The following is a 23995-nucleotide window of genomic DNA, read 5'->3' as shown; positions in this document are numbered from 1 at the left end:
AACAAAAAGGGAAAATGTTTGAATGTCAACAGGGGTGGAATAAGGTTTAGTGGGATCTGACGCTAAAATTTGAGGGGGCTTCCTAAAAAATAAAAATACAAGACACAACCTCAAATCAGGTGTGACTGCATGAACCCACTGCAGGACCTCAGAAAAGGCTCTAAAGCTTAAGCATCATGAGCTTCAAGGTAAACTCTGTATATCAGAAAAAGGGTTAAGTAACAATTATGCATAGTGTTTCTTTAAATAAATATAATTGTTCATTTGGCACCAGATATCAGGTAGCTAGGGCTTCCCAGGTGGTGTTAGTGGTGAAGAACCTGCCTGCCAATGGAGGAGACATAAGAAGACATATGATCCCTGGGTTGGGAAGATCCCCTGGAGGAGGGCATGGCAAACCACTCCAGTATTCTTGCCTGGAGAATCCCATGGACAGAGGAGCCTGGAGGGCTACAGGATATAGGATCACACAAAATTGGAAACGACTAAAGTGATTTAGCCTCTAGTAGCTAACTGACACAACTTAGCAGCAGCAGCAGCTAACTAAAGATCAAGTTTATTTCATGTGCTTAGAGCTTGGATGCTCTGGAAAGTTGAGGTTAATTTTCTTCCATTTTTAGTGCTATTACCTGTAACCAGTCACTAATTTTGCTCTTTCTAACAAAATACTTGTAAAGCCAACACTGCACATTAGATACTGTTAGAGCCTCGGTAGAGTCAGTATGGACCACATTTTAACTCATTGTAACAGCTAAGTTTAAGAAGGTTGACTCCTGGAAGATGAAAATTGGGTATGCAGAGGTTTTACCATAAAGTCAAAGTTTTGTGTGCCAATAGACTTTAATCCTAAGAGAGAAAGATGGAGCATTTATTTAAACTGAGACTTTTTTCTCCTACATTTTCCTTAGAAATATTTAAAATTTACAGAGAAAAAATGAAAGAATCATTGCTATAATTTTGTCACACTGGCTTTTGGCTTTATAACTCTTTTTTTTAACTGAACCATCTGAAAGAAGGTTCTAGATAATACAATACACTCCTTAAAAGTACATTTGCGTATGGTTGAGTCTCTTTACTGTTCACCTGAAACTATTACAACATTATTAATTGGCTATACACCAATAAAAAATAAAAAGTTCAAAAAAAAATTTTTTAATAAATTAAACACTCATCAGTGGTAGGGGAGGGGATTATTTCCAAAAAGTAAAAACAATAAAAGATTATTTTCAAAAAGTAAAAAAATTTGCACTCATCTCTGAAGTGCAAAAACATTTTTTTCTATAATGGACTAAGGAGATCAAACCAGTCAATCCTAATGGAAATTAACCCTGAATATTCATTGGAAGGATAATGCTGAAACTGAAGCTCCAATACTTTGGCCGCCTGATGCAAACAGCTGAGTCACTGGAAATGACCCTGATGCTGGGAAAGATCGAAGAAGGCAATGGCACCCCACTCCAGTACTCTTGCCTGGAAAATCCCATGGATGGAGGAGCCTGGTGGGCTGCAGTCCACAGGGTCGCTAAAAGTCGGACACGACTGAGCAACTTCACTTTCACTTTTCACTTTCATGCATTGGAGAAGGAAATGGCAACCCACTCCAGTGTTCTTGCCTGGAGAATCCCAGGGACGGGGAAGCCTGGTGGGCTGCTGTCTATGGGGTCGCACAGAGTCGGACACGACTGAAACGACTTGGCAGCGGCAGTGGCTAAGAAAGATTGAAGGCCAAAGGAGAAGGGGATGACAGAGGATGAGATGACTAGATAGCATCTCTGATTCAACAGACATGAATTTGAGCAAACTCCAGGAGACAGTGAAGGACAGGCATGCTGCAGTCGATGGGGTCACAAAGAGTCAGACACAACTTAGTGACTGAACAGCAACAACACTATTATCACACCCAAAAATTTAACATGTAACACAGTCAATTTTCAAATTCCTACACTTGTTCTGAAAAAAGTTCTTTTTAGCTTTTTTAAAAAAAAATTTGGATTCACTCGAGGATCTTACATTGTATGTGGTTGTTGTATCTCCTAAGTTTCCTTTTATCTAGAACAGTACTCCTGGCTTATTTTTGTTATTTATTTCTATCAAGACCAGTTGCTTTGCAGAATATCTTACACTCTGGATTTTTGTCAGTGTTTCCTCATTGTTAGATTCAAGTTGACCACTGGACAAGAAACGACACAAGTGATGCTGATTACTCCCATTATATCACATCAGGACACACATGTCCATTTGTCCTTGGTGATGCCAAGTTGAATCACTTGGTTAAAAATGTGTGTGTAAACTAGAGATTTTTTTGTAAAATCTTTTTATTGATTTATGGTCTTTTTAGAAGCTCAGTTACTTGATTCTTCCCTTTAACTGAGAAATCTAATTTCAAAAGTATTAAAATGGTAAGTTTTGAGGTGGACTTCCTATAGATGTAGTTGAGTAAATGTCCCACATTACAAATGTAGGGTAAGGGAGTTAGAGAAGGCGAGGTTTGGAAAAAAAAAAAGACACCGGCACTTTACAGGAACAGATCACATTTAATGAGGTGAGAAGGGGCAGCAGTCAGATTAGTGAGCTTCTGCACTAACCCAAGAAAAGAGTAAGTATATATAGGCATACTTGTGGAAATCTACAGTCTTAAGGGGGCCTGTTCTTCTCCAAGGTTGTCTGCAGTAGTTATCTCTTAAACAGCTAGGGCAAGGAATTCTGGAGATTGGCCAGAGGCTGGACTGGCTGGGAGCTGAGCATAATCAATCTTTATGGCCATTTTTTTTCTCCGGGTGGGAGAGTTCTTTGTTTTCTTAGAACAGTGGGGAGGACTGGGAGGGGAGTTTTAACTCCAGGCTATTTTGAGCCTTATAACTTCCTTCAGTAAACACCTGGATGGGTTCTATGCTCTAGGCATCAAGGGTCCCATACTTTGTCCTTCCTGCAATCCTGTCTTGTCCCCCATCATGACTTTCACCCAGCCTTCCCTGAATCCACTTCCAGTGCCCATCTCTGAATGCGCCCGCCTCTCAGGTTAGCTTTGACACTACCTGCCTGCTGGTGTCTGTGATTCATCTAAGGAGAAGCCCAAAGTGAGAAGAAAATGGAGCCTCTGAAAAGCTTGGGGCCAAGAAAACACAGGAAAACAATCAGGAGCACCACACAGAAAAAAACCCGTTCCTTTTGTGAACAGAGAAAAAAAGAACCAATACCAGGGCTGGGATTGCAAGCTGTTGGGAACTAAGAGGAACTGTGAGAGGAAGCCGTGGTAGGAAATGCCTGGCCTCAGAGATCAGAGCATGAGGCCCCAGGAATCTCAGAAACGTGGCTCCTCAGCGAAGTAAGGCTGGCATGTGATAAATTCCCCAAATTTATCATTTCTCTTCACAGTCCTAAATGTGGAATTTTGTGGCATTGAAGACAACCGTCAAGGTATTCAGCATTTTTGAAGACTGTTGCAGAAGAGGTCATCAGAACAGGGTATAATCTCATCATGGAGGAAAAAAACCTTTCTGCTCATAATTGCTTCTTCTAACCTATATTGTTTTTATAGTCAAGTAGGTTTTGACACCTTTATAAAGTTGGGTTACTTAAGTCACATGGAGTCACCCCTCAGAGACATCTGCTAATTAAAAAGCACAAAGGCAGGTCCTAAGTGTTCTGTGTGGTCCATAATAAGAGGCGCAAGGACCCATTTGGAAGGGCTCCCTCCAGAAGTTGTTGTGAAACCATCAGAAAGACACTGGGCTTCTCTGAGAACCAATAATGAAGCAGGCCATGTGACTCCAAGACCCAGGGGTTCTTAGCACAGAATGTTTAAGGCTAGAACTCTGTCCTCTGTGTACAGTTGAGCCTGCACATGTGTTCCTCTCCCACTTGGGACTGTAGAGAAGTGGGTGGAAGCTGAGAAGGTACACATAAATAAAACAGACGCACGAGGACATGCATTTGCCCGTTTACCTCATCAAAAAATGGATTGTTCCCTCGCTTGATTCTTGTTCTGTGCGTCTGGCCACAGATGTGGACTTTGACCACAGGCTTGATGTTGTTGCCACTTAACTGCCGGCCCTCGATCACTCGGACCCGGATCTGCAAGTACAGAAGGGAGTCATCACTGAAACTTTCCCAGCATAATGTGTAAGAGAATCCACAGGTGTCACCTTGGCTCATTCGCCCGTAAGGACCACTGAAACCAGGCCAGCGCAGCTTTGCAATGTACTGGTGCTCAAGGACTGGGAGCGTCCACCTGCGCCCATTCTCGTGATGGGAACTGGGGTCAGGTGGCCAAAACCAAGAGCGGTCATGGGCTTGCAGTAGTCTAGAACTGGCCTGGGAAAGTGAAGGGCAGGGTGGAGGCTGCTGCCCAGAGTCAGCCTCCTACCTGGTCTTCCTGATCCCTGGGAGGTACTAACACCCTCCATGGCTATCTCCCAAGGAAGCAGCCAGAGCTGTGAGAAAACACAACACCTGTGCTTCCATTCCTTGATTAGCTCTTGGGCTTCCCTAGTGGCTCAGATGGTAAAGAGTCTGCCTGCAGTGTGGGAGATCCAGGTTTGATCCCTGGATTGGGAAGATCCCCGAGAGAAGGGAATGGCAACCCACTCCAGTATTCTTGCCTGGAGAATCCCATGAACAGAGGAGCCTAATGGGGTACAGTCCATGGGGTCACAAAGAGTCAGACATGACTAACTCTCTCACTTCCTACCACAAAAGGGAATTTTATTTCTCTGAAGAGCCTCATCCGGATTGACAACACTTACTGCTGCTTGCAGAAGAAAGATGGGGAGCTCTTCTCATTGAGTTTATGCCCTTACATCCCTTTTTACTGGTTAAGCCACTGCCCACAGGCAGAAGCTCTTCTAACACCACCACAGTTGCCAGAAGCTGGACAACACAGTGTTGGTACAACAGGGATGTGGGGCCCTGGGGCTGTTCCTACCTGGAAGTCCTGTGGCTTGTTAGACAGCATGCGGCGGCTGCTCTTCGCTTTCGTGAGCCTCCGGGCAAGGTGAGCTTCCGGCACGGTCCCTCCTGGCCCCCTGGGCCCTGGGCCCCTGACCGTACTGTCCAACATGTCCTCATCACCTCCATCTTCCTCTTCTTCTGAAATACCAAAAAGGGATGCATTCAGAGACAGTCCTCATCCTGTATGAGTCTCAGCATTCCAGAGAGTTTTCCATGCTGCTGAGGCAGCAGGTGAGGGAGACGCTTCTTGGTGACAGTGACTTGGGACAAGCTGTGACTCAGATCTAGATTATTTAGGCACATGTGTTCACGTGCAACACGGCATTCATTCGGGCTGTTTTCAAGGTGACTAGGAGAATGCCAGAGGCCATGGGGAGCTGAGAAGAGGAGATGGTATGGATGGACCCAGCCAGCCCATCATCACTCAGTTCTGATCTGGGAACCAGCTTGAGGTCAAGGGTCTGCCTGAGGTTAGGACGGTGATGTGTGGAAATGCTGGGGAAATTGGAGACTTGGGGAGACTTCCACTCCACCCTTCCCACTGCAGGTCTTTTCTCTAGAACTTTCCTCGTGAGCTCTTGCACTGTCTCCTTTCTGCCTGAGTTTCCTGATCTCGAATGCCCTCTCCATCCTCATGGTAGGAGAGAAACTGGCCTCCAGTTTCCTGCCAAGCAGACCGAGGTGGTCATCATACTCTCGCTCCACCCTCCCGGTCTGTCACCTCCACACGCATCTGTCCCCTAGCTTCCCTTCACACTCAGTGGGGAAAACACGGTTCGAGTGAACCCCCTCCCATCCCTGAGACCCCACTTTCTTTTGATTCTTTGAGGACCCTCTAAATGGTCCCCCCTTCAAGTACCTCCAGTGGCTCCTTCCCCATAGGGACCTTCCCTCTGCCTTCAAATATGCACGGATCTTTCTCTCCTATCAAAAACAAACATCAACTCCGTCTTCTGTGTTTCTTCCTTTTATTACTCACAAACTTTTTAAAACTTAATGACAAACTTCAGTTATTGTTTTCTTAATACACAGAAAGTTTAAACTCCTGATAACCTGTACAATATAAGACTAGAAGACCAACTAACTCCCTTGTCTAAAAAATACCAGCATTTGTACTCCCTGCCTTTGGATCCTGAACCTCCTCCTTTACTGATGATCCCATATGGAAATGGTAGGAGACAATTTCCATATGGAGTCATCTGCCAGTCACTCACATCATAGTATGAATTAGTTCCATCCAACTGCCCTGTAGCATGGCTCTTAAAGCTTGGGCTTTGGAGTCATGCTGTCTGCGTGGGAATTCCAGTTTTGAGCTATGTGACTCTGAGTAGTCTCTCAATCTGTTTCAGTTTCCTCGTTCATAAAAAGGGGGAACTAATGGGATTTACCAAAAGGTTATTGTAAAGATAAAATTAATCTATACGCAAGGCCTTTAATATAGTGCCTGGCACAAAACAGCTCCCGACAAATTAATCTGTTTTTTTTTCTTTAAACTTTTATTGAGAAGTCCGTTTTATTGGAGCACTTCCTAAAGAGCAGTAATGGGGTAGGGAAGGGAGGCAGTCAGTGAGCAGCACGGGGGACAGGGCACAGAGTGAGAAACGGACAACCACAAGGAAGTAAAGGGTCTCCCCAGCGCTTAGCCCAGGGGGAACATTCCTCCTCACCACCCCTCCATTCATGCTCGTCCCATCCGAGTCTGGCTCCTGTTCCACAAAGACCAACCACGACCTCTCCTCGATAAGCTCAGGACCCTTCCCGAATGCTCGTGCTTCACCTTCCATGGCTTTGGACACTGGGATCACACAGACTTCTGTGAAGTGAGAAGCTCTCCTCCTGGCACTTTGCAGGGTCTTCCGAGGCCGCACCCTCCCCAACCCCGTCTCCAGTTCATCGCGCGTGCCTTCCCGCTCTGTTCCTCTGCTCTCTGCTTCTTTGACCCAACATTCTCTGGAGCCACACCTCAGTCTTCCAAGAAGTCACAAACTCACAGAATTTTGACAAGAATGGACCTTAAAGACCTTTGATCCAGAGACTTCGCTGGTGGTTCAGCAGTTAAGAATCTACCTGCCAAAGCAGGGGACACGGGTTCAATCCCTGGCTCAGGAAGATTCCACATCCCACGGAGCAACTAAGACCATACGCTGCAACTACTCAGCCTGTGCCCTAAAGCCCGTACTCTGCAACAAGAGAAGTCACCGCAATAAGAAACCCATCCACCACAACTTGAGTGGCCTCTGCTTGCTGCTGAAGGAGGAAACAGAACAAGCTCTATCTTGAAAGCAGGACTCCATTTAGGGCGGGGCTGTGGCCTTTGAGCTATACGCTCAGTATCTATGGAAATGACATACCAACTGGAAAACCAGGCCCCTGGAAAAGCCCCAGGGCTCGTACCTAGACTCTCCATCCCTAAAAGAATACCCTAATTATCTGTGTAACCAAATAGAATCATACATTCTATTATGCTTACTGGGGTATGACCACAGGCCTATTGATAATTGTCCACTGTTAGCTACCTGGGCTTAAGGCATATGAATCACGGGTTAACTTTGATTGTATCTTTCTTTTCCACTGTTCAGACTAGTTTCAGGGAATCTGGGGAGGTGGGTTTGGGCACGTACACTTAGGGTATATAAAGTTTTCACAAAAACTGGTCGGGGGTCCTTGGCTAAGAGGAGACTCTGCCTTGGGCCCGCCGGTGTAATAAACTGCACTCCACTATCTGCATTGTCCTTCTGAGTGAGTTTGTTTCCCGGAACGCGTGGCTACAACACTGCAACTAGAGAAAGCTCACACAGCAACAAAGACCCAGCGCAGTCAAAAATAGCTATATAAAAGAAATAGAAAAATCAAGAGCATAAAGATAAAATTTATTTTTTTTTTTTTCAAAAAAAGATCTTAAATCCAACCTGCCCCTCACCCTGTTTTATAGGTAGAAAAACTGAGGTCCAGAAAGCAGAAACAACTTGTTACATTATTAAGAACTGAGCTAAAACCAAGACCACATCCGCGTTCTCCCTCACTGGTTTATGACTGGATCTAGTAAAGGCAATGCTCTCTTCCTGGTTCCTCAATATCTTTGTCAGGACACCAGGAAACCCCAGAGAAGCCACAGGTGAAGAATGGCTACCTCTGCCACTCCAGTACTCTTGCCTGGAAAATCCCACGGATGGAGGAGTCTGGTAGGCTGCGGTCCATGGGGTCGCTAGGAGTCGGACACGACTGCATGACTTCACTTTCACTTTTCACTTTCATGCATTGGAGAAGGACATGGCAACCTACTCCAGTGTTCTTGCCTGGAGAATCCCAGGGACGGGGGAGCCTGGTGGGCTGCCGTCTATGGGGTTGCACAGAGTCGGACACGACTGAAATGACTTAGCAGCAGCAGCCCTCTACACAATAATCTGGGTCTCTTCTTCCCTATTCTTTTTTTTTCTAAAAAACATTTTATTTCTATAATTGCTAATTTTACTTACAATTTTTGGCAACATTAATAAAACAGTAAATTTTATCTGAAAGAACAAGCAAAACAGACAAGGAAACTCACAAAGGGCAATAACAAAACAGTAATCTTAACAGATAATCAACGTACCTGTTAACAAAACAAAGTGACATTGCCTCAAAAAACACAGAGGTTATCAATAGAAAAACAGAACTCCTGAAAGAACGCAACTCGCTATTAACTATCTTTTACTTGCAGGCACAGAAACTGACTCGAGCTAACTCAGTTCTAAGAGAGAAGCAAAACCCTTGATGATGATCTCTTCCCAGCATTTTGAAACACTGGCCTTGCTTTTTCCTCAAGCAAATTCCATTTCCTCCCAATCCAAAGAATTTGCAACTGCTGTTCTCCTTCCTGGAATGCTCTTCCTCTAGGCCTGCAGGGCTTGCTACCTGCTTAATTGTTTGACATTTCCTTTGATCTATCCAGTTTCAGCACTGTTAATTCACACAATGAAATCTCCAACCCTCTTTTTTTCCTCCTTCTCCTTAAAGGCGCTTTTAAGTTTCCACACTATTCGTCATTCTCCAGTCTAAATTTCCTAGGTTTGGGACTTCCCTGGCAGTCTAGCAGTTAAGACTCTGTGTTCCCAATACAGGGTACATGGGTTTGATCCCTGATCAGGGAACTATGATCTCGCAGTTTGCATAGTGCTGCTGCTGCTGCTGCTGCTAAGTCGCTTCAGTCGTGTCCGACCCTGCGACCCCATAGACGGCAGCCCACCAGGCTCCCCCGTCCCTGGGATTCTCCAGGCAAGAATACTAGAGTGGGTTGCCATTTCCTTCTCCAGTGCAGGAAAGTAAACAGTGAAAGTGAATTCGCTCAGTCGGGTCCAACTCTTCACGACCCCATGGACTAGCCTACCAGGCTCCTCTGTCCATAGGATTTCCCAGGCAAGAGTACTGGAGTGGGTTGCCATTGCCTTCTCCATTGCATAGCACAGCCAAAAGAAATAAAGTAAATTTCCTAGATTTTCTTCTTCTCTGTTCTTAAAGAAGCATCAAAAGAAGGGCTTGCCTGCTGCCTGGATGCAAGTTCTCAGGATGCCCTTCCTACTGTTCTCCACCAGGTGGGCTCCTCACCTCCCTCAAGTTCCAGATGAAACAGTCTTAGTCTGTCCCACCCATCCGCACCGGATGGAAAGAATCCCTTCTCCTGCTAGCACACATAGTTCTATCCTGTCCTCACCACGTGATCTTGCATCTGTTGGACTGTGGGCCTCCTACTACCATCCACTATTCAGAAGCAGGGGGCTTGCCCTTCTCTTCTTTGTACCTGCCCCGTGCTGGACACACTCCCTCCTTGTCCACAGCAGGGGCTTGATGAATGTGGAATGAGGACATCCTGACCCTTACTCCAGCTTTCTGGTATTGTTCTCCAGCAGTCTGGCAAAGTTCCCACTCGGAGCTCAGGCAAGAGCACACTGTGGTTAGGGGTTGCCCCTCTCAAACCCGGCTCCAGCCTTAGGGAAGCCCAGAGGGTCAGGCTCCCCTTGTACAAACCTGTTTCAGACTGGGCAATAGCTGGGCCACATGCTTTAGGTTTCCTCCATCTAAGACAAGGGCTTCCCCGGTGGCTTGGTGGTAAAGTATCCACCTGCCAATGCAGAAGACATGGGAAATGTGGGGTTAACCCCTGGGTTGTGAAGAACCCCTGGACGAGGAAATGGCAACCTACTCCAGTATTCTTCCTGGGAAAAATCCCATGGACAGAGCAGCCTGGTGGGCTCTAGTCCATGGGGTCCCAAAGAGTCAGACAGGACTGTGCACACACAACTAAGATGAATGTCCTTGGGCCATTCTCGGCCCAAAAAGGATTTCCTCCCTGCTGTGGACTGTTCCATGTGGGGTTGGTGGTTATTCATGGCAGTTGTTGTTGCTGTTGTTCGGTCGCTCAGTCATGTCCAACTCTTTGGGACCCCATGGACTGCAGCACGCCAGGTTTCCCTGTCCTTCACTATCTCCCAGAATTTGCTCAAACTCATGTCCACTGAGTTGATAATGCCATCCAACCTTCTTCTCCTGCCCCCAATCTTTCCCAGCATCAGAGTCTTTTCCAATGAGTCAGCTCTTCTCATCAGGGGGCCAAAGTATTAGAGCTTTAGCTTCAGTCCTTCCAATGAATAGTCAGGGTTGATTTCTTTTAGGATTGACTGGTTTGATCTTGCAGTCCAAGGGATGCTCAAGAGTCTTCTCCAGCACTACAGTTTGAAAGCATCAGTTCTTCAGTGCTCAGCCTTCTTTATGGTCCAACTCTTACATCTGCACATGACTACTGGAAAAACCGTAGTTTTGACTATATGAACTTTTGTAGGCAAAATGATGTCTCTGCTTTTTAATATGCTGTCTCGGTTTGCCATAGCTTTTCTTCCAAAGAGCAAACATCTTAATTTCATGGTTGTGGTCACTGTCTGCAGTGATTTTGGAGCCCAAGAAAATGAAGTCTGTCACTGTTTCCATTGTTTATGGCAGAGGAAGTGGTAAATCATAGCCCTTTGCAGTGCTGGGCTCTGAACAAGCCCTAATCACTAACCTCTTGATGGATGCTCCAGAAAGAGCCTGCAGGAGACAAAGAACCAGTTTATTCTGCAAACACCTTCTGCTAGTCAGACTTTAGGTTGAAAGGAAGGATCAGCAGGAAACTGCACCAAGTGATCCCTACCACCTGCATCTCCGAGTAGCAGGAGAAAGTTTATTTGGGCAGGAAATCACCCCTTTATGTGGGGGGAAGCTGCACAAGATTAAACAATGCTGACACCCTAAGTGTTCCAAAGAAGGACCAGGGCCCTTAGGGCACTGCCAAACTTCACACAGCACAAGCTGTTTCACTACCCAACTTGAGCCGCTGTGCTGGCATGCTCTGTACTGAGACCCAGGCGTAAGCTGAAGAACGGCTAAGAGGATCTACAAAGTATGAGTGTTTCATAACCACAGGGAGCAACAGTAAACCAGGAACTGCTGACTGAATAGGAAGTTGCTGGTGGTAATTTATTCCTAGGACTGTTGTAACCAAGTAGCACAAACTGTGCCTGGAAAATCCCATGGAGGGAGGAGCCTGGTGGGCTGCAGTCCATGGGGTTGTTAGGAGTCAGACACAACTGAGCGACTTCACTTTTCACTTTCATGCACTGGAGAAGGAAATGGCAACCCACTCCAGTATTCTTGCCTGGAGAATCCCAGGGATGGGGGAGCCTGGTGGGCTGCCATCTATGGGGTCGCACAGAGTTGGACACAACTGAAGTGACTTAGCATCAGTAGCAGCAGCAGCACAAACTGAGTGGCTTAAAACAACCGAAATTTATTCTGAGAGACCCAAATCCCAAGATTCTAAAACCAAGGTGTTGGCAGGGCCATGCTCCCTCAGAAGCCTTTAGAGAAAAATCCTTCCCTGCCTCTTACTAGTTGGTGGCTCCTGGCCTGTTCCTTGGCTCATGGCTGCATCACTCTAATCTCTGCCTCCTCCCCCACATATCCATGGGTCCTCACCTTTTCTCACAGGACACCAGTCATTGACCTTCGGGTCCGGTCTATTTAAGGATGACTTCATTTTAACAGATTACATTCTGGAAAGACCCTGTTCCCAAATAGTTCACATTCTGAGGTTCTGTGTAGACTGGAAGTGGGGAGCGGGGGACACTGTTCGACCCACTACACTGGCCATCTTTCAGATCTTTCCAGTTTGGTCCTTCTGGCACTCCAGTCCATAGTCTGCAGCCACACATGCTGCCACAAGCTATGGATCACATCGTGTCCCCGCTCCCACTTCCTTCATGTCCTTGCTTTTCTCCCAACCCCTCAGGTTATGGGATCTAACACGGCAACTACGCCTCTAGGTGCCCCTCAATCCCTCCCTTGATCGTATTCACCTGGTTCATTTGACTCTCCACTGACTACACTCATTCACAAAGATAACTGAACTTGGACACACACCTTACTGACTGCTACTGCTAAGTCACTTCAGTCATGTCCGACTCTGTGCAACCCCATAGACGGCAGCCCACCAGGCTCCGCCGTCCCTGGGATTCTCCAGGCAAGAACACTGGAGTGGGGTGCCGTTTCCTTCTCCAGTGCATGAAAGTGAAAAGTGAAAGTGAAGTCGCTCAGCTGTGTCTGACTAGTGTCACTTTAATTTCATGATCTCAAACCTTCAGCGGACTCACAGGATTGACCAGGTATCATACCAAGGCATCTACCTCCAAGTTGTCCTAAATCTTGGTTTGAGATGGCCATTGATTGGCCAAGACGGTCAAATCCCTCTACCCTTTTGAACTCCCACCTACTTTTACCTTGAAAGTGTCCAATGCTCTGTCCTCCTCACCATCAACTAATGATCTTACTTCTTATTTCACAGAGAAAACAGGCAATCAGGGTGACCAGGACCATCCTGACCAGCAAGCACCTTTATCCAAACACTTCCCATGCCTCTCATCTTTTCCACCTATGCACTTCTTGGGTCACCATCCCAGCTAATCTTCTTTCATTCCTTGATGGAGACTTCTTTCTATATGAATTTTTTTTTTGGTCAATATTTACTATTTCCTGTTCCTAAACACAGCAACCTTGTTTTTCCAGAGTCCTAGAATGTCAATCTCTGCCTGTGATACTAACTATGCTTCTCATGACAAGGTCTTGTTAAATGGTGGTACTGGTTACGGCAGAATTTAATTACCCTGGGCCAAAGGTCATGGCAAAATCAGGACCAAGAGTTGGTATGATACAATCAGTGCAAGTTAAAAAGTATGAAGCAGAACAGGAGAGAGTAAATTTATAAGCATGAAAATATTTTGGAGATGACATGCTGATTTATCTGGAATGTTGAATAATAACTTTGCTGGGTTTCTAACATGCTGGAATAAATGTCTGCATTCAAGCATGAGCAATTCATTCTCTCTACTCTGGTTTTTGGGGTAAATCACACTATATGGGCCCTAAGAATCTTATGGAATATTTCCAATACATTGACCAAAGCAAAGGTACCATAGAAAGGTCTGTAAATGAACAGCGATACAAACATGGGCTTGCAGGGAAAGTCTGGCAGCATCTGCCTTTGATCGATGGACACCGTGAGCCCATCTAGGAAATGCTGCCCAAGAGCTCTGAGTCTGGACAAGATAACATTAACCAGATTAAAATGCTCAACTCTAGGGCTTCTCAACATGAACTCCAAAACTGGCCTTCAGGGGCTTCCCTGGTGATCCAGTGGCTAAGACTCCATACTCCCAATGCAGGGGGCCTGGATTCAATCCCTTTTCAGGGAACTAGATCCCACATACTGCAACTAAGAGTTCATAGGCTGCCAACTGAAGATCCTGCAAGACACAAGGAAGACTGAAGATCCAGAGGGACACAACTAAGAAACGGGGCTGCCAAATAAATTACTGAAATGAATAATATTTAAAAAACAAAAACAACATCAGCCTTCATCAGGATCTCCTGGAAGTTCCTGTTAACCATACAGACTGGAGGGATTGCACTTCAGATCAGTCTCTGAAGCTAGGTGCTGGAAATCTGTACATTTAAAGATTTCCCCTGATGATTTTACTGTGTCTAAAATTTAAGAACCATCTGTGTATTATGATCACTTTGATTTTCCTAAATATCCTCAGTGGGAGAAATAGTCTAATACCATCAATTTGCTGGATAAAGCCAATTAGAGACCCAATCATAGAAAGAGTACCTACAGTTGATGTTCTAACACATTGGTCATGTTTCAGGGCAGCTCTGAACAACAGTCCCTTGTCCAGAACATTTTCCATGGATCCTCAAGGTCTATTAATCCTCAGTCTGGGGGCTTCCCTGGTGGCTCAGTGGTAAAGAATCCGCCGGCCAATGTGAAGCGGTAAAGAATTCACCTCCCTGGTCCAGGAAGATCCCTCATGCCACGGAGCAGCTAAGACCATGTACCACACCGACTAAGCCTGAGCTCTACAGAGTCTGGGAGTTGCAGCCACTGAGTCCACTTGCCCTAGAGCCTGTGCTCCGCAACAAGAGAAGCCGCTACAGTGAGAAGCCTGCACACCACAGCTAGCAAGTAGCCCCCACTTGCCACAACTAGAGAAAAACCCAAGCAGCAACAAAGACCCAGCACCGCCAAAAAAAAATCTTTAATTTAAAATAAATATTCCATTGAAAAAAAACTATCCTCGGTCTGGTACTCCTAGACCTCAGGAACATGCTTCCCTTTTATTACTCTCTGGATGTATCAGTCACTTTGGCCTATACTCTGGTGTTCGCCAAAATGCCCTTCTTGAACAAAAATTTAAACCATATCTATTGCTCATCCACCATTCACTCATTCATTCATTCACTCAATCAACTGAGCATTTATTGAACAATTATGGTTTTCCAAGTGCTGTACTAAGTAATAAAGATACACAGTTGAAATATAGCCCCAAAAGTATTTTCTCTAAGAAATTGTTTCCCATGTAATAATTAGCTTAGTCTTCCCTTGAGGAATTTATTATATTTAGCTCTGATCTACAATTATGTTTATATCTTACCTCTGTACTGAAACACAAGCTCCTTGGTGGCAAATAATTCCTTTCTCTCTTCTGTATGCTCCACAGACAGGTGTCAGTAAGTGTTTTCTGAACTGGACTAAATTTAACTTCAAGCAAAATGACTTTGGCATCCATGGAATGGAATGAATTTGAAGCAGCCAAGTCTAGCTACTTTTTTTTTTTTGCATTTCTAGAACCAAAGGATATACACTTTAAACAGATTGTTCTTCAAAAATAGATGTGAGATTTTAAAAATAGTTTATTCTGGCCATGGGAATGTAGGTTCCAGTCAAACTAAATGACATCTGGCAAACCAAGTCAGCAAAATAACAAACTTTCAGAATGTCAAGCTTGTGGTCTGAGTCAGCCCACCCCTCTGTCATAGGAACAGTCTCAAGAGGCAAGCAAAGAAAAGTGGACTTTTTGACACCATTCATGTTCAGTTAAGTCACCAAGGCCCCAGGGTATGCAGCCTTTGTCATTTTGACATTAAGAGCTTCAAGGAAGCCTTCCTTAAAAATGAACCTCTTAAAGAATTCCCTGATTGTCCAGTGGCTAAGATTCTGTGCTCCCACTGCAGGGAGCCAGGATTCAATCCCTGATTGGGGAACTAAATCCCACATGTGCAACTAAGAGTTTGCATGCCACAACTAATGATCCCACATGCAGCAATTCATCGAAGATCCCACATGTCACAACTAAGACCCAGTGTAGCCAAATCAATTAAAAAAAAAACGAACCCTTTAGATACAACACCAAAGATCTGATCCATGAAAGCCGTCATTGATAAGCTAGGCTTCATTAATATTGAAAACTTCTGTTCTGCGAAATACAATATCCAGATAATTAGAAGACAAGCCAAGATGGTGAGGAAACATTTACAAAAGATACACGTGATAAAGGACTGTTACCCAAAATATACAAAAAACTCTTAAAACTTGACAATCACAAAATAAACAACCTGGTTTAAAAACAGGCCAAAGATCTTAACAGAAACCTCATCAAAGAAGACACACAGTTAGCAAATAAGCATATGAAAAGATGTTCTACATCTTACGTCATCAGAGAAATGCAAATTAACACAATGAGATACCACTACACAGATATTAGAATGGTCAAAATCCAAAACACTGACAATACCAAATGTTGATAAGAATACGGAGCAACAGGAACTCTCCTCAATTGCTGGTGAGAATGTAAACTGGTACAGCCACTTTGGATGGCAGTTTGATGGTTTCTTACAAACTACGCACACCTTACCCTGCTGCTGCTGCTAAGTCGCTTCAGTCGTGTCCGACTCTGTGCAACCCCATAGACGGCAGCCCACCAGGCTCCCCCATCCCTGGGATTCTCTAGGCAAGAACACTGGAGTGGGTTGCCATTTCCTTCTCCAATGCATGAAAGTGAAAAGTGAAAGTGAAGTCGCTCAGTCGTGTCCAACTCTTTGCGACCCCATGGACTGCAGCTCACCAGACTCCTCTGTCCATGGGATTTTCCAGGCAGAAGTACTGGAATGGGGTGCCATTGCCTTCTCCGATACCTTACCCTATCATCCAGCAATCATGCCCCTTGGTATTTATCCAAAGGAGTTGAAAACTTATGTCCACACAAAAATCTGCACACGGATATTTATAGCAGCTTTACTTATAACTGCCTTGCAACTTGGAAGCAACCAAGATGTCCTTCAGTAGGTGAATGGGTAAATAAATTATGGTAAATCCAGACAATAGAGTATTATTCAGAAATAAAAAAAAAGAGCTACCAAGTCAAGAAAAGACATAGAGGAAGCTTAAATGCACATTACTGAGTGAAAGAAACCAATCGGAAAAGACTGTATACTGTATACTGTGACTGATTCCAACTCTATAATATTCTGGAAAAGGCAAAACTATGGAGACAATGAAAACACCAGTGGTTTCCAAAGGTTAGGGGGTGTGGCTGGGGAGAAGATGAATATGCAAAGCACAGAAGATTTTTAGGGCAATTAAAATATTCTGCATGATACTATAACGACAGATATATATCATTATACGTTTGTCCAAACCTTAGAATGTACAACACCAAATGTGAGCTCTAAGGTAAACTATGGACTTTGGATGATTATGATATGTCAATGACGGTTCATCCTTTGTAAATTAAAAAAAAGTACATTCTGCTGAGTGACGTTTATAGTAGGGAAAGCCATGCATAGGCAGGGGCAGAGGGTATATGGGAAATCTCTGTATAGTTTGCTCAATTTTGTGGTAAACTAACATTGCTCTGAAAGATGATGCTGCGAAAGTGCTGCACTTAATATGCCAGCAAATTTGGAAAACTCAGCAGTGGCCACAGGACTGGAAAAGGTCCGTTTTCATTCCAATCCCAAAGAAAGGCAATGCCAAAGAATGCTCAAACTACCACACAATTGCACTCATCTCACACACTAGTAAAGTAATGCTCAAAATTCTCCAAGCCAGGCTTCTGCAATATGTGAACCGTGAACTTCCTGATGTTCAAGCTGGTTTTAGAAAAGGCAGAGGAACCAGAGATCAAATTGCCAACATCCGCTGGATCGTGGAAAAAGCAAGAGAGTTCCAGAAAAACATCTATTTCTGCTTTATTGACTATGCCAAAGCCTTTGACTGTGTGGATCACAATAAACTGTGGAAAATTCTGAAAGAGATGGGAATACCAGACCACCTGACCTGCCTCTTGAGAAATTTGTATGCAGATCAGGAAGCAACAGTTAGAACTGGACATGGAACAACAGACTGGTTCCAAATAGGAAAAGGAGTACGTCAGGGTTGTATACTGTCACCCTGTTTATTTAACTTATATGCAGAGTACATCATGAGAAACGCTGGGCTGGAAGAAGCACAAGCTGGAATTAAGATTGCCATGAGAAATATCAATAACCTTAGATATGCAGATGATACCACCCTTATGGTAGAAAGTGAAGAGGAACTTAAAAGACTCTTGATGAAAGTGAAAGAGGAGAGTGAAAAAGTTGGCTTAAAGCTCAACATTAAGAAAACAAAGATCATGGCATCCGGTCCCATCACTTCATGGCAAATAGATGGGGAAACAGTGTCAGACTTTATTTTTTTGGGCTCCAAGATCACTGCAGATGGTGACTGCAGCCATGAAATTAAAAGACGCTTACTCCTTGGAAGGAAAGTTATGACCAACCTAGATAGCATATTCAAAAACAGAGACATTACTTTGCCAACAAAGGTTTGTTTAGCCAAGGCTATGGTTTTTCCTGTGGTCATATATGGATGTGAGAGTTGGACTGTGAAGAAGGCTGAGCGCCGAAGAACTGATGCTTTTGAACTGTGGTGTTGGAGAAGACTCTTGAGAGTCCCTTGGACTGCAAGGAGATCCAACCAGTCCATTCTGAAGGAGATCAGCCCTGGGATTTCTTTGGAAGGAATGATGCTAAAGCTGAAACTCCAGTACTTTGGCCACCTCATGCGAAGAGTTGACTCATTGGAAAAGACTCTGATGCTGGGAGGGATTGGGGGCAGGAGGAGAAGGGGACGACAGAGGATGAGATGGCTGGATGGCATCAGTGACTCAATGGACGTGAGTCTCAGTGAACTCCGGGAGTTGGTGATGGACAGGGAGGCCTGGCGTGTTGTGATTCATGGGGTCGCAAAGAGTCAGACACGACTGAGCGACTGATCTGATCTGATCTGAACATTGCTCTTAAAAAGTATTTAAGAAAAAAAAAAAAAGAGCCTCCAGATTGTTTCATTCCCATAATCTATGGTCATAATTAGTTTCTTCAATTTGCAGAGCTGAATTTTTCTGAACGTCTGCACTTCTGTGTTCTATCCTTAATATTTCCAACCACTATGTGGATGGTAACCTTAAAAATCAACATCAGTAGTGGTCGACAGTGGTTACCACAGGAGGGTGGCACTGTGAGAGGTCTGTATGTTCTTATGTCTTATATTCCCTGTGTTTATAATTTTATAAGCAGATACTGCTTTTGAACTAAAAAAACACCCCCAACAAAGTCACATTTTAAACTTTGAAAAGATGTATTTAAATTAGAGGGAGTAGACTCATTACTTTTATATAAAATTGTAACATTTTTTAAAGAGTCAATTTAAGGGAAGTGATGGGACTTTCCTGGCGGGCCAGTGCAGTAGTTAAGACTTTGCCTTTGAATGCAGATGGTGCTGATCTCTAATCAGAGAGCTAAGATCCCCAAAGTCTCATGGTCCAAAAGCAAGACATAAAACAGAAACAATAGTGTAACAGATTAAAGACTTTAAAAGTGGTCCACATAAAAAAAAAAAAAAAACTTAAAAAAAAATTTAAGGGAAGTGGAAAAACCAATTTCTGGGCCTGATCGTCTGTATGTTAAAGTCTGTGATGGCAGGAGGTACGGTTGCCCTGCTGTCATTTCTCTGTCTCACGTTTCTCAGTCCTATTTCCTCCAAGACTGTAAGCTGTTGGTTTTTTGTTCCTAGGGTCTTCCCTAGCATTGAGTTGTACTAAGGACTCAAAGATATCCTTGCTTAGTTGAATTGTCATATTAAGACAAAAAGAGTTTTATCTTAACACATCCAGATAATCTAGAACATTCAGAGTTTTTTAAGTGTTGAACAAAAGTTTCTTTTAGCCAGATTATGAAATCAATATTCAGAATGCTACCCTTAACCCAGTCATGGTGAAGGTTACTCTTGTAGAACAAAGGCAGTACTTCCGGATCAAAGAAACCTGTTCATTTTTTGAATAGAGAAATTTCACTCTGTCATTTCACACTTTAACACACAATTGTCCTGTGTACACAGCTCATCAACATTCTTTGTTTGAAATTCAAATAAACAGAACCCAAGTTCTGGCTCATTTCCTATCTTCATCCAGCAGTATCAGATATTAAAAAGAATTTATGAAGCAGATCTTGGCCACCCGCCACAGAACCTGCTGGGAGTCAGCTTCCTAAGAGGATGGGAGACTCAATCCATAAGCATTGCTGGAGCTCCGTGCTACCCAGACAACCCACGAGGAGAAGGAGCCTCGGGCAAAGGGAGTCTGGATGCAAGGGTTTTCTCCCCAGTGAGTTTAAAAGTTCAAGAGTTGATGCTTTTCTCATTGCTAAGGAAGCAGCCTTTGCTCCAGGGAAATGGCATGTTTTCTGAGCTTGGGCTCACAAGGGTCTGTCTCAGGAGATGGGACCTCTGCCTGTACTCCCAACAGCTTGGTAAACTGCTTATTCTCAAAATCTTCCTGGTCCACTAAGACACAATCCGTTGTTTTTTTTTTCCTGATATTTAACAAGAAAGCACTTAGTCATCTCAGCGTGACTCAGATCATTCTTTTCTAATAGCTCTCCTTTTTAGAAGAAACAATTTGAATGTTCATAAAGACTGAGGCACTCAACTGAGCTCATGACTACAAGTCATCCAGAATTATTTTTTGTACAAATAAAGACCACATTCATGTAGGACTTACTCTAGGACAGGCACTGGGCTGAGTGCTTTCTATGCATTATCTTATTTAATCTTTCCAGACGATGTCCTACTATGTTCCTCACCTTACAGTAAAAGAAAACAGAGATTCAGAAAGGCTAATGACTTAACCAAGGTCACATGGCTAACTAACAACAGACACAGAATCCAGCCTGTGGAGGCCGGTCTGACTCCAAAACCTTGCTGTTATCCATAATGTTATACCTTCAGGAAAAGTCTTGTCTCCAAACCTGGCTGAAAGTTCCTGGAGAGCAGGAGCTGTATCTTAAAGAATTCACCACCCTCAGCACTGCAGCACCAAGCAACGAATCAGAATACCCAACAACCAATTTCTTTACTCCATAAATATTCAATACTAAGAATCTGTGTGGTGCTAGTTCACTATAAACTATAAGTTTATGCTTTCTACTTGAATGAACCTCAGAGCTATTTCCCCCCCCCCCCCCCCTAAAGGCCCAGCTGAAAGGGTATCACAAAAGGGCCCTTTATCCTGGCTCTTGAAATGGAATAAAGACAATGAAACTGCCTTTTATCTACCAGTATACAAGGGCTTCCCTGGTGGCTCAGACAGTGAAGAATCTACTTGCAATGAGGGAGACCCAGGTTCAATCCCTGGGTTGGGAAGATCTGGAGAAGGGAGTGGCTTCACTCCAATATTATGGCTCCACTAAATACTGGCTCTGCTTCTTTATTCTTGCCTGGAGAATTCCACCAACAGAGGAGTCTGCAAAGAGTCAGACTCGACTGAGCGACTTTCACTTTCACTATACAGGGTTGAATAGTGTCCTCTCAAAAGTCATGTCCATCTGTAACCTCAGAATGTGACCTTGTTTGGAATAGGGTCTTGCAGGCATAATCAAGTTAACCGGAGATCACACTGGATTAGGGTGGACTGAATCCAATGCCTGGTGTCCAAATAAGATGAGAAATTTGGACACGGAGATGCAGAGAGCACCATGTGAGACTGAGACACCAGGGAGAACATGATGTGATGACAGAGGTGGGGACGGGAGTGATGCGTCTACAAGCCACGGGACACCAAGAACTGGCAGCAACCCCCAGAAGCTGGGACAGAAACACGGAACAGTCCTTAGAGGGAACCAAGCATTGGACACTTTGACTCCAGACATCTAGGCTCCAGAACTAGAGAGAACACATTTCCATTGGTCGAGCCACTAGTTTCTTATTACCTTATTACAGCAGCCTTAGGAAACTAAGAAACAGGAAACAGGGAGTGGCTTAGGGAAAATATCAGGGTAAGAAAAGGCACCCTGGTTCTCCCAATTCAGTGGCTCCAGCAGACAGCCCACCAGTTGAGGGTGCATTTTTTGGGCCAAAAAGTACCCACTGTCCTTCCCAGGCCAGAGCAAATGCTGATGACTGTAGGCATCGGCGGAGGCGGCGGGAAGGATAGGGTTGGACCACTCGGTCCATCCCCTCATGGAGTGCTGCTCAGGACCCCACTTTCCTCTGTGGTGCATCTGTCATCACTGCTGTGACAGCAAAGGGGCCACAGATGTTCCTGAGCCATTGCCAGGCCCTTGTGAGGCCGAGAGAGTTAGAGGACCAAGCAGCGTGCCTGAGGTGCCACTGGGAAGAGGGTGAAGGCAGAGTGCATTGCTGGTGTGTTGGTGTCCTTATAAGAGGTAAGGGGCTATGTCAGTCATAACTATCTCTGAGGAGGAAGGAGCCAGGTAACTAATGCTGAACACACAACTTCCGGGTCAATAATTAGGTCCAAACCATAATAGTCAGCCATCTGCAGGGTGGGTGAGTGGGGGCAATGGCTGGGATGAGACTGAGGCAGACAGAAAGTCACACAGGAAGGGGACAGACACTACGAGACAGGAAAGGAGGTGCTGCTGCAGGTGCTGAGAAAACCCGTTAGGTGGTCAAAGCACTGAGTTCTGAGAAATGCAGAGAAGGTAGGTCCTGGGAACCAAGACTGGAAGGAACCAGGGTCACGGCACCCCCCCCCCCCAGGAAGGAGAGTGCCCAGGTGGCAGTGAGCGTGGCGGGGTGAGTGGGCCCTCCCTTCCTGGGGTGCACGGCAAGGCTGGGGTGACACACCTTCAGGCAGAAGAAGGCACAGAGAGACATGAAGCATCGTATCACCCTGGAAAGATATCAGGAGGAGGTCGGACTCCGCTGTGTGAAAGGCCTGACTGTCTTATAGATGTCCATCCACCTGCAGCCCCAAATTTACCCTGAGACCCAACCCCATCCAGAGCAGCACCCTGAATGACCCACAGCCCATGTCCAAGAACAAGGAGCACAAGGGGGGTTGTGCAGCCAGAAGCACTTGGTTAAAAGAGAGGGGGGCTGTTGGGAGGTGGGAAGGGGTTGTGGCCAAGGGGGAGAGAGGGGCTTCAACCCGTGAGACAGGAGACTGAGCGCACAGCCTGGTGATGGCACATTTAGGAGGTGCAGACATGTGAAGGGAGAGACCACTCCTGAGACTCACAACCAGCTGACATCGTCCAGGGTGCAAGCTACAAACCCTAAGCAAAGCCTTGCCTGGGACGTCCTGCTGGAGTCTGTGTGCTGGGTGGTCTCATGAGGCTGCTCAGTCAGGTACCCAAGCAGGAACCTAGGAGGCTTTCCAGAATAGACCCCCCACTCATGTCCTGCCTTTTGTCTGTATAACAGCTTTAGTCAAAGAACAAATTTCATCAGAGAAGTGAGAACATGCAGAAGGAACAGTAAAGCCAGACAAAATAATAATACTTTAGCTATGAAGCAAAGTCAAACACCTTTAGTTCTTCAAGGACTATATAGATAATATTCTGAGCCACGTCCTTTGAGCTGTTTTGCAGATACTGGAACCCCAACCAGGAGGAAGAAGCTCACTGTATGCTGCCCACAAGCACATAGACCCCAGACCGGTTGGAACCAGAAGGTGGATGATGCTGACTCCCAATTACCTCACCACCAACCAATCAGAAGAATGTCCACGAGCTGATCACACCCCTCTCCTTGAACACTGTGACTCCTCACTACTTCCTCCAGGGTGAGACACACAGTCTTGAGGCATTAGCCAGCTGTGACCCTTTCGCCTGGCAAAACAATAAAGCTATTTCTTTCTACTTGATCCAAAACTCTTTAATCTAGCACCCATGGACAGAGGCTGAATTTCAGGAACAGCAAGGAACTGTCTCAGTCTCTTCTCCTTTAAAGGGTATTTGGTAGACTCTTGTAATGTCCCAGTTCAGGGCAGCTCCACCTGCCTCCCGGGGCCCTGTCTAGCTAGGCAGGGAAGTTTAGAGATTCTGAAAGTGAATAGTGAAAATGTTAGTCGCTCACTCATGTCCAGCTCTTTGCGACTCCATGGAAAGTAGCCCACCAGCCTCCTCTGTCTATGGAATTCTCCAGGCAAGAATACTGGTTTGGGTAGTAATTCCCTTCTCCAGGGGATCTTCCCAACCCAGAGATGGAACCTGGGTCTCCTGCATTGCAGGCAGATTCTTTACTGACTGAACCACCAGGGAAGCCCATAGTGTCTAGTGACAAGAAAGCTTTCCTGGTGAGTCCTTGTGTCCCTTTAGTAGATTCCCCTACTAAAGGCATAGGCTGGGCCTTCAG

At 45.1% G+C, this 23995-nt stretch overlaps 1 protein-coding gene and 1 long non-coding RNA gene across 6 annotated transcripts in view; one reads left to right on the top strand and one right to left on the bottom strand.

Annotated features, from left to right (window-relative positions):
• The window catches only part of MYOF (myoferlin), a 178747-nt gene that overhangs the window by 99892 nt on the left and 54860 nt on the right, over nucleotides 1-23995 (bottom strand). For all 5 annotated transcript variants that reach the window (XM_027529445.1, XM_027529440.1, XM_027529441.1 and 2 more), the window contains exons 6-7: nucleotides 4925-5088; nucleotides 3946-4074 (exon numbers count right to left, since the gene is read on the bottom strand). In XM_027529445.1, coding sequence (XP_027385246.1) covers nucleotides 3946-4074; nucleotides 4925-5088 — 293 coding nt within the window. The remainder of the gene's footprint in view (nucleotides 1-3945; nucleotides 4075-4924; nucleotides 5089-23995) is intronic.
• On the top strand, nucleotides 18677-23504 carry LOC113884655. The gene is made up of 2 exons (XR_003508956.1): nucleotides 18677-22059; nucleotides 22608-23504. It is a non-coding gene; the product is annotated as an uncharacterized LOC113884655 (long non-coding RNA).

This window comes from Bos indicus x Bos taurus, chromosome 26, assembly GCF_003369695.1.
Source record: "Bos indicus x Bos taurus breed Angus x Brahman F1 hybrid chromosome 26, Bos_hybrid_MaternalHap_v2.0, whole genome shotgun sequence".
Taxonomy (NCBI): domain Eukaryota; kingdom Metazoa; phylum Chordata; class Mammalia; order Artiodactyla; family Bovidae; genus Bos; species Bos indicus x Bos taurus.
Note: the sequence above shows the minus strand (reverse complement) of the source record. Positions and strands in the feature narration are given on the sequence as shown.